We start from the raw sequence: 17,330 nt of genomic DNA on the forward strand, positions 1-17,330 counted from the left end.
AGGAAATTCTTGAATATGAAATGCTTCATCTTTTAAAATTACAATTTGGAAGACAAGAATGAAAAAATACCCATAGCCAGTGAACCTTATCCTGCTAATAGAAAACAATGCTTCGACTGTTTCCACTTTGTTTGCAAACATTACATTTTTTAAACAGTCTTGAGAATAATCAGGAAAAAAAAACACTAGGTTTTCAGCTCTCTCATATCCGCTCAACACAGGGCGAGCATATCCAATATTAATTTTCCATGCTGGGTGAACACTCTTTCCTCTCCCACCAACGTGCCCTGGCTCACCCGGAATTCACTCCCCACATCCCTGTACCCCAGTCTCTGCCACCTCCTTCCAGAGCATTCTTTCCTGCATCCTGCTTCCCTTCCTCTCTCCTTCTCCTCCCCCCTCCCTCCATGGCACTTCACTCTGTCTGTACTTTCTTTCTGGGTTTTCCACCATCTCCCCAGCAACCAGCACAATGCCAGGCACAGAGAAAGTTCTCAAAGAATGTAATTAGCTATTTTTTTAGTAGATAAAAAGCATTTTGGACTGAATTGAATTGGTGATCATCATTCCAGTTATAACTATTGGTATCTATTCTGGGTTTTTTTTTTTTTTCCCAGAGCAGAAGAGATCTACATCCACTCAAATAATCCACTATTTCTGTTTCGTGCTAATAAGTTGGGAGAGGAGGTAGAAGGGTGCCTACAAAAGGAAGGGACTGGCAGTCACTCACTAACCATTTACTGAGCACTTTTGAGTGTCCCTTCCAAGTGTTACTTCCAATAATCTTATGAATTGGATACTATGATTATGCCCATTTAAGATCAAGACCGAGAAGGGAGTAAGTAACTAAGTCAGTCAGTAACTGGTCCCACAGCCAGTAAAGGCAGGAATGCGGGACTCAAATCCGGGTGTGCTTAACTCCAAGACTTTTGCTCTTTCCCAATGCTCTTCTGCATTTCATAATTTCCTAGGATCATCAGGAGGACCTCATCCCCTGCCCCTCCCTAGCCCCACCTTAATCTCTGGAATGAACGCAGATGGTCGGCCTGGTGGTTCTTGAGGTATGAAAGCGCTGCCCAGCTCTGGGTGCATTCCTACCCAGGGATCAGCTGCCGCCGAATACCACCTCTCCCCACTCCCACCCCCAGGATACCATGAAGACAATGTCATAAACACACCCTGGGCTCAAGAAAGGACACAGGAGAGATTCAGTAACTTCTCAGGAACCAGCTCTGTGAGCTGCGGTAATTACTGGCTGCCATCCCACGAGCCCTCCCTCCTGGTCCTTCCCTCGCCGGCGCGCCCTGGGGTTAGCGGGCATCTCTTTCAATTAAGACAACTCCCTGCATTTAGAATCTTTGAGTTTTCATTCAGACACACTCTTGCGAAATGTTCTGAAGCCAGTTGAGAATTTGGCACAGAAAACAGCCAAGCGAGACAGAGGACCGGAGAACCAGGAAAATAAAACAGCATATAGAAAACAAATGAAAAAACAAGCCCATATGTCGAGTCCTCCAAATAAGTGCTCCCTGTCAGGATTCCAAAGGTCCACAGAGAGGCTGGGCAGGGCCAGCCCTCCCAGCCGCAGGACAGTGCTGGTCTGGGGATCCAAACGCCCATGCCTGAGCCACCGGCCCCAAGTGAAAAAGGAGAAGCCCATCCCGAGCCTGAGACAGAGGGCAGCGCTGGGTGGGGACTGGACTGGTGCAGAAAGGCAGGTGGGGAGCCAGTCCTCTCAGGGGTCCAAGACTGTCCACATACCCACTGCCCATCCGTGGAGGCCTTCTTTCACCAGGCAGGTCACTCAGTGCCCAAGGGGCCCCACTGAAAAATTTTCAGGAACACCTCTCTCCTACCACAAGCATTAAGACCTTTCACGACGTGGCTCCAGACCACTCTGCTTCTTGCACTCACTCCTGCTGGCATCTGTCTGCTCTGCTGTCATCTGTTCTATATGTGTCCCACCCACCTTCCCAGGACCACCCTATGAGGCCCAGGCAGCCCCACTGACTCCTGCTCCTCTGCCCACTGTTGGCACCTAAATGGGGAGCTGTGTGCACGTGGTCTTTGCATTCTGGAGCCTTGTGTACCTTTTCCCCCACAAGGAAAAGGCAAAGCTGTGAGAGAGGAGCTTGAACTTGACCTACAGTTGCTCTGTGTCCACCAGGAGCTGAGGCAAATAGCACGATGCTCCTGGCCTCATTTTTCACTTCCCCAAAGGGTGACCTCTGTGATGCCCTCACCCACAGCAGGCCTATGTCATTCTCTAGTCTAGGAGCATCCAGAGCCCTGGGTAGGCTTTTACGACACGAAACCATATTAAGTTGAACTATATGAAATTTCTGCTTTTCTACCATGTTGACCTACAACAACGGCAATTTCGTATGATTCAACCTGAAAGTTCCAGCAGTGCTGAGGTGAATTAGCCATCCTCCTTCCCCAGTTCTGCTGAGACAAAGGCCAAACCCCCGAGTATGGCCAGTCTGCCTCTCTGCCCAGCTCTCCTTCCACCACGGCTTGTACCTGGTGCTCCAGCCGTAGCAAGTGGCTCATTACTAGCACCCTGGACACTCCATGCCTTTGCCCATGCTGTCGCCTTTGCCCGGAACGCCCTCCCCAACCATCTCTATCTACAACACTCCTATCCATTCCTCAAAACTCAGCTCAAAGTCACCTTCAGCAAGCCTTCTCTGACCCACAACTCCATCTAGTCAGTTACTCCCTCGTTGGGGCTATATCTGAGCCTTGTACAGAGTTGTACTCATTCACTTACCACTTTGCATCATAATTTGTTTTGTTTATACCTATTCCCCCAAAAAAGAGAATTCTTAGAAGGCAATGGCAGGGTCCTATTTACCTCTGAATCACTCAGGCGTCACACTAGGCTCATAATAAGTTCTCAGTAAATATCTGATGAATGGATTTGACAAAACATCATTCCATCACACTGAAATACTGAACACTGACAAAGATTACAGAAACTGACCAATTCTTCTGTTCATTCAAAAATAAATAAACACATGGGGCCGGCATGGTGGTATAGTGGTTAGGTTCGAGCACTCTGCTTCAGTGGCCGAGGTTCACGGATTCAGATCCCAGGTACAGACCTGCACACCATTCATCAAGCCATGTTATGGGGGCATCCCACATACGAGGTAGAGCAAGATTGGCACAGATGTTAGCTCAGCGACAATCTTCCTCAAACAAAAAGAAGAAGATTGGCAACTGATGTTAGCTCAGGGCCAATCTTCCTCACCAAAAAAATAAATAAATAAGTAACTACATGTATTATATAAAATATATATTATTTACACACTCACATATATATCCCTCAGTTTGAAATGCCTAATACTCCTTCATGCAGTTTGGGCACATAACCCTCCCAGACTCTCTCTCCTGCAAATGGTTGTTACAGCACTGGTTCTGGAGCCAGACTTCCCAGATGAGACTGTGGCTCTATCAGTTCTCAGGTGTGTGTCCTCAGACAAGTTTTTTACTTCAACCTCAGTTTCCTTACCCATCAAATGGGGCTAAGAGTACCCATTATTAAACAAGGTTGACGGAAGTTATTACCTGTGAAACACCTAGCTCATTGCCTCTCACAGCCGTTGTAATTATTGCTTTTATTTCTCTTGAGGTCTCATGGAAAGGGTAATCATTTCCCATTGGGAATATGTTTAGAGTTTCAGCCTGGCCACTTCTTTTCCCATTCATGTGCTTCCTGCCATTCCCAAGCTTACAAGAATATAGTGGTTCCCTCAAGGAGACTCCGGAATTCACGGATCCTCTGGTATCTTCTTCATCAAGAGTTTACTTGAAACTCGTAGTAACAGGGATCAATGAAACATTTCATAAACATGGGCTTTAAGAAACCTGCTGGCCTATTCCTACAGAGAATGCAGTCAATACTTATTTTCATACATTATTAACTGTATACAAAACGATAATGTGCAGAGGGCAACAGAAATAACTGTCGGCATGGTGCTTCTTAGACCCTTCAGAGGGACGTAAAGGAAAGTGGTACCAGCATGGCGAAGACAAATGAATAGCATATTAGGTCACCGTAAAGTGGGACTAAACTATGCATTCCTTTCTTTACCACTGCGTAATGCTATTTATATGACAACATGACAAAAAATGGCCCTAGGCACTCTGCTCTACTTTAGAAGCCTTCCATCTCCCACTGAAATGAAAAAAGACACAATCCAGAAATTGCTTCTTTAGTTAATATTTCTGCAGTTCCGCAGGAATGATTTTAATACTGTGCATGTTCTGGATTTTGGTTGTCAATTAAGAACCCACAGAATGCAGGGATAAATATTAAAGTAATAGAAATTGGCTTATATTTCAACTTTGAAGGCCTTTTGTTGAACAGTTTTAAGGTGGAAGACAGAGGTGAAGAAACTGGGAATTGAGGGAGAGAAGGGACCACATATCTTCTCCTTAATCAAGGACTCAGGTCTGTGCTTAAAATTTCATCACGTAACAGCAGAAAGAGCACAGGCTTTGGAGATGGGGAACAAGATGAGAATCTGAACTCTTCTACTTATCAGCTGTGTGGCCCTGGGAAAGTTGCTTAATCTCTCTGAGCCCAGGTTTCCTCCTCAGAAATCAGAGATAACACCTGGCTTTTAGGATGGTGGGGGACCAAAAGGAAATAACGCCCATGAACAGGCTGTGCCATGCAGGGCACTCAGCAAAGGTCCCCCAGAGGTACTCCTCTCCCCACACTCACCATCCCTTTAAAAAGAGTGCAGCTTTAGAGATTACAGAGTTCTGGGACTGATGGGCAGAGTCCCAGAGGGAACTGTGGTTGGTCAAAAATAGGCCATTTGACCAAATGATTAAAAGTCTGTCATATGCTAATGCTTCGACGGGGCGGACCTTGGGCCAATTTAGTAGGAGTAAATTGCAATTGATTTCCGAAGAAATTGCTTGTTCTCGTGCCTTTCCTCAGCTGTGTCACACTCTCTCACACACAGCTGCCTTTGTCACAGCCAGAACCAATTGAAACACATGTCAAGGAAGACGTTTTTGGGGCCAAAATTTTTAATGATATAGACGTCCACACACACACACTATAAATAGACACACGTGAGCAGGCAGACACACAAATATATCTAGGTCTGTGTGTGTGTATGCAGTTTAGATGGATGCTTCAGAGGGCTCGAATTTAGAAGCAATTCTGCACCCCGGTCGTACCCTTCCGCATGCTTTGCGAATCCCTCCGCGGTTGGAGAGCTATCCTGAGTCATTTTTATTTTTACAACAACCTACTGTTTGAACAAAGATCAACAAAGAGCACACCCCTACAATCTCCTCTCCATACACTCCCAGCCTTATCTATGCAAATCCCTGGATATGAAAAGAAAATGGTTAAAAGATCACAGAAGACAAAAAATCAGAAGAATAAAGGTTAACAATGGCTGCTTTCACCCCTAATTTCTGATATGGTGATAGACCCTCTTAGAACATTAATTAGAATGGAAAGAGAGATGAAAGAAATGCCCAGGGGACATAATAAATTAGCCCCTTATGCAAATCACCCATTCGTTTCCATCACTGACCCAGCTAGTTGAGTCTCTAAATTACGGGAAGTGGTTACCTTCTTTAACAAAAAATTCCAGATGAAAGATGAATTTTTTTTTTTAATCCGAGGACTGAGAGGGCTTAAAGTAACAAACGATTTCTCAGTTTCCCCTGCAGACAACTCTGATGGGGCCAAAAGATACGAAAATTAACCTTCCGGCCACTGGTTCCTGTTGCCAAACAGACACCTATTAATCAACCCTTGTTTCGCAACAATCCCGAAACAATGGACAACTCCCCCATTATCCGAAGCTGTGGTTCTCACCCTGACTGCGTAAAAACAAAGCGTGGCATGCTAACGGGCACAGACCCGGCCAGGTGAAGGACAATTTAAACAGGGCGGGGAAATGCCAGGATGGGGAGAGTTTCCAATATCAATTTAAAAACAAACACACACCTAATTTTACTTGTCATCACTGTCCTACACAATTTATGCTCTACTGTCCTAGAAATTTATGGAACTCTCAGTTTCTTATCAGTAAAATAAGGGGATTGGACTAGAACGACCTCTAAAAGTCTGACTGCATCGACAGTCCACTGATTTTATTTATGCCCCTGTAAAACAAACATAGCACTTCCAATAATTTGTTTAAATTTGTTGTTAATTTGTTTAAATATAATCTTATGATATGCCTTTTGTCTACTGAACTCCCTCCTGGCTTCATTTTCTCCCCGTCCCTATTTTCTACACTTAGTTCTTATTTTGTTTTATCTTCTTCCATGTACTCAAATGAGGTGCTTTAAATACATTCTGGTTCAAAGTAAGGTGTATATTGAATAAATCATGCTTTATAAATGTTATTAATATGAAAAATATATATGGCAAGTTCACAAGTTTCTTTGGTAAGAAGAAAACTCTAGAAAGCAAAACAGTTAAGTCTCAAAATAATACACGATTCAACAGGCAAGCCCTTCGAGAAGGAAGGAAAATATGTTACAGATCACCCTAGACCCCTGCCCTCATTTTACAAAAGGACTAGATCGCTCTCAGGAAGGGGAAGCACTTGCCCAAGGTCACTCGGCAAGTTAGGAGTAAAGCTGGAAGCAGAACACCATTCTCCTGACTCCTGGACCAGTACTCTTTGGACCAAACAATCTGGATGTGATACCTTCTCTTGAGAATTCAGTACTGTATCCTGAAGAACAAAAACAGGACATCCTTTGGAAAGAACAAGCTAAGACAGCAGAAAAATTAAGAGACGGCAGAAAGAAATACTTCAGAGGACTAAGGAGAAGGAATGAGGACAGACACATTGGCTATAAATAATTGCGCACCTTGTAACAATCTTCAGTTCACCCAATTACCTGTCACTCACTGATGTTTTATCTCCCCTCTTCTGGTAACAGCACCTACAGTGACTCTATGCAAAATATTTGACTGTCTTCTACCTTCACAGCCTTCACTGGAACATTCAGGCCTTTGCCATAAGTATCTAGATACTGGAATGACCTGCTGGTTTATTCATGAAACTTCTTGAGGTTGACAGTTAATCTAAATAATAAAATTTGCCTTTAGGAAGTGGTCAGTGACACAAAAAGACACAGATTCCTCAGGTCATCAGGAGGGTAATAAAAAAAGTATGTGTAGACTATGACTCCATTTTTCAAAAAAAAAAGATATATATACACACACACACAACATACACACATATATACGCAGATTCATATATGTAGGGAAAAAATCTGAAGTCTCATATCAACACGTTTACAGTAGTTATAATTGGGAGCTGAGACTATGGGTGATTTAAATTCATTTTCCTTCTTTACCTGTTTGGAATTCCTTATTGTTCTACAAAAAAAAAAAAAGAAAATGGATTGCGGAGGGGCCAGAGAGGGAGAGAATAAAAACCAAAAGTAGTGGTGTGTGAAAGTGAAATGTAAGTGTACTTAGCACAGCCTGTGGAGACAGAAGCATCTCCCAACTTTAAGGCATGCCCTTCTCGGGAAGCAGTAATTCTTCCTGCGACGAGGGACACTGGAAAGAAGATTTATGGGAAAAGGTGAGAAGAATGGGAGTCAGTCAAGCTGAGAAGGGAAGGCTGATCACAAGAATCCTTAAGCACAGGAAGAGCTCCCACCTGGGTGACCACCAGCTGCAGCAAACTCACCTCCGGCCAAAGAGCATACGGATCAGGCCCCACAGGAACAGGGGGTTCGGAGCAGAAATAAGGGAGACCTTCCCCAAAGGGGAGGTAAGACTCAAACCAGGTTATTAAGAGACAAGACTTTCCTCCAGGGCCCATTAGACAGAGGATAGATTTTTCATTTCTTGTCCAAGGTAGTTTATGAGGAGCCTTTCCGAAGTCTCCGGATTGCTATCCTTTTCAAGATGTACAAACATTGTTCCATGATCAGGGAATATGGTCTGCTACAAGGAGTCGCAGTCTTAGAGTCAGGAGCAAGCCAAGAGCTAACAGAACCTTGGCACAGCATTAAAAATGACTGAGATTTATTGAGGACCAAGTATGTTCCGGGCACTATGCTAGGTACTTTAAATATAGCATCTTTAATTCGCAGGAACCTATAAGGTAGGCATTGTCATCATCTCATTTTACATCTAAGGAGCCTGAGGAACAGTGAACTCAAATGACCTGCCCAAGACAAAGTGAGAGGCAGAGCGAGGATGCACCCAGGTCGGTGGAACTCCAGAGCATGAGTTCTTTCTCCAGCACCAGCACGTACAAAGATGTGTAGGCACAAAGCTGCCCAGAGCACTGGTGGGACAGCACTTAGTCAACCCAGCTTATCTGGACACAGGGCAACTGGGGCGAGACAGAAAAGCTATTAGTAGAAGAATCTGTGGATGAAGACTGAAGCCAGATGGTTTCTGTAAGCCACCAAGGTGCTAAGGTAAGACTTGGCAATGAGGAGGCCACGTTGGATTGGGAGAAACTAGACACAGGCAGGCCAGTAAGAAGGCCAATGCAAAGTTCAAGTGAGAGATAAGATGAGAATACGAAGGGAATGAAGAGAGGAGAGCAGCACAAAAGATGGAATGTAACTTCAGCAAGACTTGATGATGGATCCAGCCAAAGGAGTGAGGGTGGCAGAGGGGGTAGAGATGACCTCGAAGCTTATCACTTAAGCAGATCATGCCATCATGTGGGACAGGAGACTCCAGAAGAGAAGGGTGTAAGGAGAAAAGGGGAGAGAGGATGAGATCCATTTTGAATGCTCCAAGTTTTAAATAACTGAGATACATCCAGATGGAGTTGTCCAGCATTCAGCTGGAAACACTGGTTTAGAGCTCAGGAGTGGCTGGAGTGGGAGGCAAGGCTCTGAGGCACTGGTGTAAGTGGTAGCTGAGGTCTTAGGAATGGATGAAGTTTGTCCAGAGGGTATAGAGAACAGAAAGAAGCCGACGCTGGCCTTTCCTAAGGCAGCGCCATGTTCTGGCAAAGGTCCTGGAAGCCACCCTCAAGCAGTGTGGCCCCGGCCAAACCACTTCCCCTCTCTGAGCTTCAATGCTGTAAAAGCAGAGGGTTAGACTAAGTCTGTAAGGTCCTTCTTCTCTGATATTCAACCCCCATGGTTAACGGGACGCCTACTCAGGACCAGGAAGGATGCTCCATGCTGAGCAGACACCCAGCACAACAAGCGAGTCTCTGACTTTGCAGTGGGAAAGGCAGACACATAAATAAGTCCTCTCGATATGCTGTGATTAACAGCTATCATAAAGGCAAGAGCAGAATGCAGCCTGAGAGTTCTGAGTGGAAGTGCCTGGCTGGGGGATTTCCAGCATGGCCCTCAGAGATGCAGTCTGATCTTCGTCTTGAAGAACTAATAGAAACTTCCCAAACAGAGGCAAAGCCATGTGCAAAGGCGCAAGGAGGTGAAGGTATATGAAACATCTGGGGAATGGATTGCTCAGGGAGTTTGAGTGGAGAGGAAGTAATGGGGAGGAGGCTTAGAGAAGGAGGGCAGGGCCTGCTAAGGAGTTTACCATATGCTAAGGAGTTTACCATATGCCAGAAAAGGTAGCAAGGAACTAACCGGCGTTCTCAAATTCTGGGACAACGTGATTAGAGAGCTGTTTTAGACAGCTGACTGCAAAGGAAAGGACCATACAACCCTAGCAGCTGGTATTTACAAGCCCTTCTCTCATCACAATTTGACAAGACAGCAGATGACCTTAGAAGGCTCTCCTTCAACACGTAAAATTTTTAGGAAAGCTTTTTTAAACAGTGCCATAAATATGAAGGTACATTAAAACAGAAATGCTAGACATGGCTAGTTATTCACAGCATCATTCAGAAAAAGGGGCCATCCCCTTTTTTGAGGGGCATCCTGGAGCAAACCATTTCCAATTACTACTTGGGAACCAATCTCAAGATCCTAAGGCTTCCCGGGAAGGTCTAAGCAATTCCTGGGACTTAGCAGGAAATGATGACAGAGCCAGAGCTAGAACTTGGTCCTTCAGCACATCCGATTTAGCATGTTCAAATCCTAACACCACTCTTTCCCCACCATCTATCCGCTTGATTCTTGTTTGCAATACCACCAACTTTGACTATATTCGAGGAAGGCCTGGCATCACTTGACCCTTCTCTACAAAATCCAACCTCCCAATCAATACTTCTAAACCTTGGAGCCCTCTTTTTCTCTCGCTGCTACAGAGGTTCTTACATCCTCCCTCTGATCCCCCATCCTCAGGCTTTTCTTGGCACCCACTGTATTTTCAAAATTTCTGCTTTGTTCTCCCCCTCTAGAGAGTCCAAAAACATCGCCAACAGGTTCATCTTCCTTCCAAATCACTATTTACTTCTTGCTGCTTCTTGAACTTTTATGAAGAAGAAAAGGCGAGGGAGGAACGGAGGTTACAGGACAGAGAGATGCAGATGTGAAATGCCACGTGCTGGCTGGTCCTCTGGGCCTCCGGCGCCCCCACACAGCTCTGCCCTCTTGGCTCACAAGACACTTTTGTGTGTTTTCTCCTCGACATCCTCTTGCACGGGCTAGCTTTTTCCTTTGTGTACTCCCACTCACAGCCTGATTCTTGATGTTCAAGACCCCTAAAAACCACACCGGCATCAACCCACAGGAAAGGCACCTCCTCTCGAGCCCTTAAAAGCACCTTCGAGGCCAAACGCTTCCGCTATCAAGTTTCCACAAGAATAGTCCCTCCACGCTCCCACCGTAATTCTCGCCTGACTAGCCTGCTTCATTTCCCTTCTGCAGCTCCCGCTTCAGAACACACAGGACAGTTTTTAGGTTCTACCTTATTTTTGTTCCCTTCCTTTTTCCCACCAGGCAAGAGATAATACCTCAATAAGACCTTTTCACTGGTCATAAGTAAACAATGGCAAAGATGGCTGTGGGCTTGAGGAGTCCAAAGAAAATGGAAACGCAAGAACGTCAAACATGTCTTGCTCAGTGAGAGGATTCAGCTCACACTTAATGTATGTAGATAAACATTCCCTTCACATTGGGCAGAGAAATCCAAATATGGAAACTGATTGCTACCATATCTGTAAAAGGCACAGGCCCTGTTGTCCTGGTTTCTTCTGAGAGATTTTCAAGACAGAAGAGATGTTCTAGAAACTCAAATTCAAACCATGAAAAGCAACGTTTATCATCTTGTTTCTCTGTCCTTCTTCATTCTACAAATGTCAAACTGGATAATATGCATTATTCAAAGACTTAAAACCTCTCAAGGCTCCATTTGGCTTTCTTATACCCACTTAAGGAACACAATCACTGTCAGAGGTCAAAGCTCATTAGTGCTGGAACCTAAATTCAAATGCCCTTGAGATATAAAGTGAAGCTCAAGACAAGGCCTTCCTGGCTCTGATTAATTCATTATGACTTTTTGGTTCTCAGCAGGACTGGTCTCACAAACTCAGGATCATATTTGCTATGAAAAGAAACCTGGCTGAGAGAGGGATTCAAAAAGTAAGTGAGTGAGACTTTGTTCATGCAGAAGAATTTCTAATACTCCTAAAAGAAATTCAGAAAACCAGTGGTATCCGAGGATGACCAAGCCACTTGAAGTGTAGCATGAAAGCAAGAACTGAAATTGCAATGCAAGAGCACAGTGGAGGGATTCTGGAGGTGACCTCAATCTTCCCTCAGAATCCTGGGCTGTTAGGACTGAAGATTGTGTACTCCAGTGGCCTCATTATATTAAGAAAAGAGACACCCAGAGAGGGAAAATGAGTCTGTTAAAGTCCCACAGCTCATAGCAGTTCTGAAATTAAAACCCAAATGAAGCTTCTTCCTTGCCTGCTTCCTCACTCTCACTGTCCACGGGGAGGTTCATATCCTTCCAGGCATCGGTACAAAGACGAAGGAGTAACCCTTCCATGAGGCAGGCTGCAGGCAAGAGGTGCTGCCCCCCAAAGCACTGGGAAGGCCAGGTTCACTTCTGGTACCCCATGTGCCGCACCCCATCCTAGTTCCTCCAGCCCTGCTCCCATGAGGGCCTAGAGGGTCACATAATTTGTCTGCGCATCTCTCCTCCACTGTTTCAGCCACTGTCCAGTCCTGACCAAGGGAACAGAGAGCATTAGTAGGGATCTGGAGTAGTAATTATCAGCATTATTCAGAATAACGTATGAATGCTTTTGATATATATGTGTGTGTGTGTGCACATATACACACCCCCTAATATCTTATCCTAAAACAGAAACAAACACACACACACACAACACACAAAATCCATACTTTTCTTCTGAACCAAAAGACAGAATAACGCAGAGGAGTGCCTCTCCAGCTTCATGTGTATGTGAAGCCCCCTGCCCAGGGATCTTAAACTGAAAATTCTGATTCAGGAGGTCTGCAACGGAGCCTGAGATTCTGTACTTCTAACTCCCAAGTGAGTCCATGCTGCTGGTCTGAGGACCACACTCTGGGTAGCAAGGGGAAGGCGTTACAAAAGCTTGGAATAGAACAAATCTGGGTTTAAATTCTGATTCCGCCAATTAGGAGCTTTGTGATCTTGGGCTGGTTTCCTAACTTCACACTGCCTCGATCACCTCATCTCTAAATGGAAATAATAATACTGAAGAAGCACTTGATGATGATTACATAAGTTAATGATGGAAAGCTCTTGATACAGTGCCTGGCACATAAAAAGAGCTTCATAAACGTCAGTTGCTGGCTGCCACTAAGATTCATGAAGGTAGGGACAACATTTGTCTGGCCGACTTGCAAAATCCCAATAGCTAGAACTTAGTAGGTGCTCAGTGGATATTTGTGAATGAATGAATGTATATATAATACACCCACACACAACATCAGTAGTTATATACTCTCCTGGTTCTACCGCTTTCTGAAGGAAAACATGTAGAAAGCCAGAACACTCTCACCAGTAACAAACCGTTATCCCACAGAATCAAATTCAACATTAACCACCATGTTTAACCACTGAGAAACATATAATCTGTAATGGCCGTATACACTTGAGAAAATGTCTTAACTGTAAACAAATAAAGACAACACCAGTCTGGAATCTGTATGTCATTAAGAGAAATTCCTGCTTTGCTCATTATTTATGGGGTTTCTGAATGCAGATGTTATGAAAAACTTAATTCTAAAACTAAGTTCACTTCTAAACCAAATGTAGAATTCCAGAGAGAGACCAAACCAACCATGGGAAGTGAGAATACTTTTTGAAGGGCCATTGGGACAGCAATACATTCTCCTATATACGCGCATACTTGCTCAAGAAAATTTAGAAACAAAAGAAGTATTCACAAATGGTAGAGCTGAATCCTTTAAATCACAGGCAGACAAGTGAGTCCAACCAAAATTCTTCAACAATCCAAGATTATCTTCAAACGTCTCGTTAAGTAAGTGGCATCATTTGAACAGATCCCATTTCCAGGGAGGCACTGTATAAGGTATGTAGCAGCAAAAAGAGAATACGATTGCCACCTACAGACAGAAGTGGCCCTCCCTTTGCAAGAGTTGGCCAATCATATTTTAATGTGAAAAAAAATCCAACCGAGTCACTCCCTCCACCCTCTTTCAAACCACCGTAGCACATTACTTCACTTAGAATTACTTTCAAGTCATACAATCATCTCTAGGCATTTTGCCTCTTCATTATCATCATCCTATTTCTAATTTCCCAGAAACACTGCGCCATTCAACTATCTACTTATACACTATTTGAGAGCCAAAGAGAATGCAAGCCAACAGACTTCAAGCCGGCAAAGGCAGCAGAGTGGAAGTATAAATCTGCTTACCTGGTATGAATGGGACCACCCGGAATATATCAGACAATCTGCTGTTAACTGGTTCGTATGGGGAATCTTCAAGCAGATCATTTCCTAAAAACAACAGAAAGATTGGGTTCAGATGTGGAAAACAGACATATTTCACGCAGTTTTTGTTACTGACTGAATTCTAACTATGTTATGCTTGTGTAACAAAAAGATGCTGAAACTTTCAAAGATTTCAAATGCATCTATTTGGCTATGGTTATTTCTTTTCATTCCCTCTGCCTTTGTTGTCCTTGCTCTCCCCAGAGTGCCATGAAAACATTGGAGAGCGACCCAGCCCGATCTTGCCAGAAAACTCTCCCACTCTTTGCAAAGGAATGAAATCAGAGAGGAAGAACCCAGTGACGTCACAAGCCCAGCTTGCCTCCAGGAGCCAATGAAAGAAAGGTGACCCAAAAGAGGCTCCCATTTCTTTGCTCTCAAAACATGGCATTGGGTCAGAAAGCAAGTACCCAGGCTGTTAAACAGTCAGCCTCTGAAACAGGTTTTCATTAATAGGTTCTGGAGAAAATGGCAGCTGAGAGGTCAAATCTGCTATTACAAATTATTGGTGTGAGTCTCAGTGGAAAATGAATGCACTGGATGTTTGTGTTAGATTTACAAACACGAGCCACCTCTGGCACACAAGGACCAAAGAATTCCCATTGGAACGGATGGTTGTGACAAGTGGACCTTTATAGTTGAGCCATTTCTCTGTTAACCAAGGTTGAACCATACCAGCTGCTTCAAGCCTCAGCTAATCTAAAACGACAAATGGTTTTTCCCACATCTGTCTTTGATGGGGTTTGAAAGGGGTAAAGACAGAACGGATTCTACCGGACCTTTTATACTTAATTCTTTATCTCATGTCAGAATGGACAGAAGGGAAGAAGAAAGGGGGAAAACTGCAGCCAAGATGCAGGGCAATTCTTTGTATTATTATTCTCTGAAGCCAGCTCTCCTTGGAGAGAAGTTGCAGGGTCCTCGCGTGGCCTTTAATGGGTTCCTACTCCGGTGCTCTGACCAGGTTTCAGAGAGCTCAGCGGGGTCCCGGGGGTGTCCCCCACACCCTCATGGGTTTTCCAACAACCAGGCCCTGGCAATGCTGCTCGGGAAGCAGCAAACACCAGCTGCCGCTGTCCCTGGGGGCCAATGAAAGGTCCTCATTCTGCAGCTGGGGAGAAGCGAGTAGAGGATGAGGTCAGCGTGACCGGGGGCTGAGGGGCCCGCCTGCTTGGTTGGGGGGGACGGGGGGCGAGGACGGTCCGCGCGTACCCTGCAGGCTCTGGTACATGCTCCAGTAGATGCGCAGGCAGTTCTTCTCCTTCTTCATACCGCGCTTGCAGCGGCAGTTGTAGAGCGACTTCTGCTTGAGGGCCTCCATGGCGCTGCGGCACTCGTCCTTGGCCTCCAGGCCGGATGTCAGGCTGAAGTTAGTCTCCTTGCCCGCCACGCACTGCCTCAGCGTGCGGTACTTGGTGCTGCAGCTCTGCTCCTTCAGGCACTGATCGCTGGCTTTCACGCAATCCAGGCGGTCCCCCCCGCTCACCTCGGCCGCCAGGAGCACGTCTGCGGGTGGAGGGGAGGGAGCGTGAGTAATGTTGGGCAGCGCCCGCTGCCCCTGCCCGGGGGAGAGCGCGTGCTTGACCTGGCTTCAGAGGCGCGCCGCGCAGCGAGCTGGCCCGCCCCTCTACGCCCGGGGGTCCATTTTCCCGCCCGGGGACCTCCTGCGGCCTCGGTCTCCCCCACACCCCAACCCCCAGGCCCGCGAGGCTTGAGGGGCCGTTCGCGGTTTGCCCCGGAGTCTGCGCTGCCCACTGCGCGCACCGGCCCCGCCGCCCGGGGCAGCCGTGCGCAAAAGGCTGCCTGGCCTCCAGGGCTGCCCTCCCGCCGCCCCCAGCTCCAGCCACTCGCTCCGCCGGGCCCGGCTGAAGCCCGCGGGCTTTCGGAAGAGGACAGCAGGCGGGGCGCGGGCGCCCTGTCCGCAGCCGGCCCGGCGGGGAGCGCCGAAACGCTATTCGGGGAAAAGTTTTCCCTTCGAAGTTTGCTCTCCCAGCCCAGTGCTCGCCCACACCCCACCTGCCCGCCGCGCCTCCGCGAGCTCCCCGGGACTGGCAAGGGGCGCCGCGCCCGGGGCTGGAGAGCTCGGACCCCTTAAATCCCTGCCAGGCTAGGCCATTAAAAACCACAGAAGATAAAAAACAACCACGAAAAGCTGCGGGCAAGTGCCGCGCCGCCACCGCCTCCCAGGCCCGGGGTGCTGACGATTCACGATCCCCTTCCCCAAAATGAAACTTCACCCTCCCACACCCAGAGCACCCGTGCCGCAATTTTGAGGGGGCTGCAGTGAGTACCCCTCGGAAAGACTTAGCGTGTTAAGAAAGCTAGCGGCCGCCTCGACTTACCCAGGAGCGGTAGCGCGAAGTACAGGGTCACCAGGAACATGGTGCCGGCGCGCAGCTGGTCCCCGCCCCCCAAAAATTCCCGAGCCGCCGCTGGGTCTCGCCAAGAGAGCTCAGCATGCAGTGATCCCCGGACTGCCGCGCTGCTCTGGCCGCCCAAAGTTCAGCTCCATCCAGTGCGGGAGGAAACTCTCAGCTCTGTCCGCCGCCACCGCCGCGGGCGACTCAGCTCCGGGCGGGCGGCTGGCGCGAGGGCGGGAGGCGGTTCCGCTTTTAGGGGTTCAGGTCCGATCCAACCTGGAAGGGAGAGCGCGCTTTGAAATGAGAGCCGAGAGCACTGGATCCTCCCCCCCTCCCCACCCTTGTTCCCGCCTTGAGGGACTTTCCAGCTCCCGGGTGAGGGCCCACCCCTACCAGGGTCGGGGCGCGGGGAGGCGGTGCGGGAGGTGCGTGTGCGTGTATTCCCGGGAGCCACCCGCACGGGCAGGGTGGGGGCTGGAGAGGTCGGACGCAGACTCCCAAAGTCCAAGGGGGTGTCTATCGGGTCCAAGCCAAGAGGCTGAACGCGAGCAAATAAATAAATAACGTTACTTTCCGAGCGCTGCGAGCGGAGACGGCCGCTGCCCTGAGTCGAAGCACACGGCGGCGTCAGCTCTCTCGCCAGCCCTGGCGCGGAAAGAGCCCCTTCTCCCGGGAAGTTCGCCGCCCCCTCCTCGCGCCAGCTCGATTTCCCAGCCGCCGGCCCTCCCCACCCAAACCACCAATCGCTGCCCCCTGTCGCCGTCTCCCCTCCTCCCGGATCTGTCTCCTTTCAGAGGCAGCCGGGGAGGGGGAACCGGCGTCCCGGCTGAGGCCGAAACACAGCTCCTGAGCCCCTACCCGCCGTGCGTCCTCCGCTCCCTCCCTGGCGTGCGCGACGCACACGCGCTAGCCCAGTGCTCAGGACTCGGGCGCATCAATGCCAAAGCCCCGGACGAGCGCGCTGGCCGGCAGCCCCAGAGCGCCAGGGCAGGTGCAGCCCCGCGCCGCGCGCGCCCCTGGGCCCCAAAGTTGAGGGGCGTTTTCAAAAGGCGAAGCGGGGAGTGGGAGAGCGGAAATAGGTTCCCAAACCGACGGAACGAGAAAACTCTCCAAA

General features: G+C 47.7%; 1 protein-coding gene across 3 annotated transcripts in view; it reads right to left on the reverse strand.

The window, feature by feature from the left end:
- GFRA1 (GDNF family receptor alpha 1) overlaps positions 1 to 17,330 on the reverse strand; it is a 211,836-nt gene that overhangs the window by 194,212 nt on the left and 294 nt on the right. For 2 of the 3 annotated variants that reach the window (XM_046654232.1, XM_046654234.1), the window contains exons 2-4: positions 16,199 to 16,492; positions 15,069 to 15,362; positions 13,779 to 13,862 (exon numbers count right to left, since the gene is read on the reverse strand). In XM_046654232.1, the coding sequence (XP_046510188.1) occupies positions 13,779 to 13,862; positions 15,069 to 15,362; positions 16,199 to 16,238 (418 nt within the window). In that variant the 5' untranslated portion in view covers positions 16,239 to 16,492. Of the gene's footprint in view, positions 1 to 13,778; positions 13,863 to 15,068; positions 15,363 to 16,198; positions 16,493 to 16,786; positions 16,926 to 17,330 lie in introns of those variants that run through there. The other variant, XM_046654233.1, reaches the window with a different exon arrangement.

Source organism: Equus quagga, chromosome 2 (assembly GCF_021613505.1).
Source record: "Equus quagga isolate Etosha38 chromosome 2, UCLA_HA_Equagga_1.0, whole genome shotgun sequence".
NCBI classification, from domain to species: Eukaryota; Metazoa; Chordata; class Mammalia; order Perissodactyla; family Equidae; genus Equus; species Equus quagga.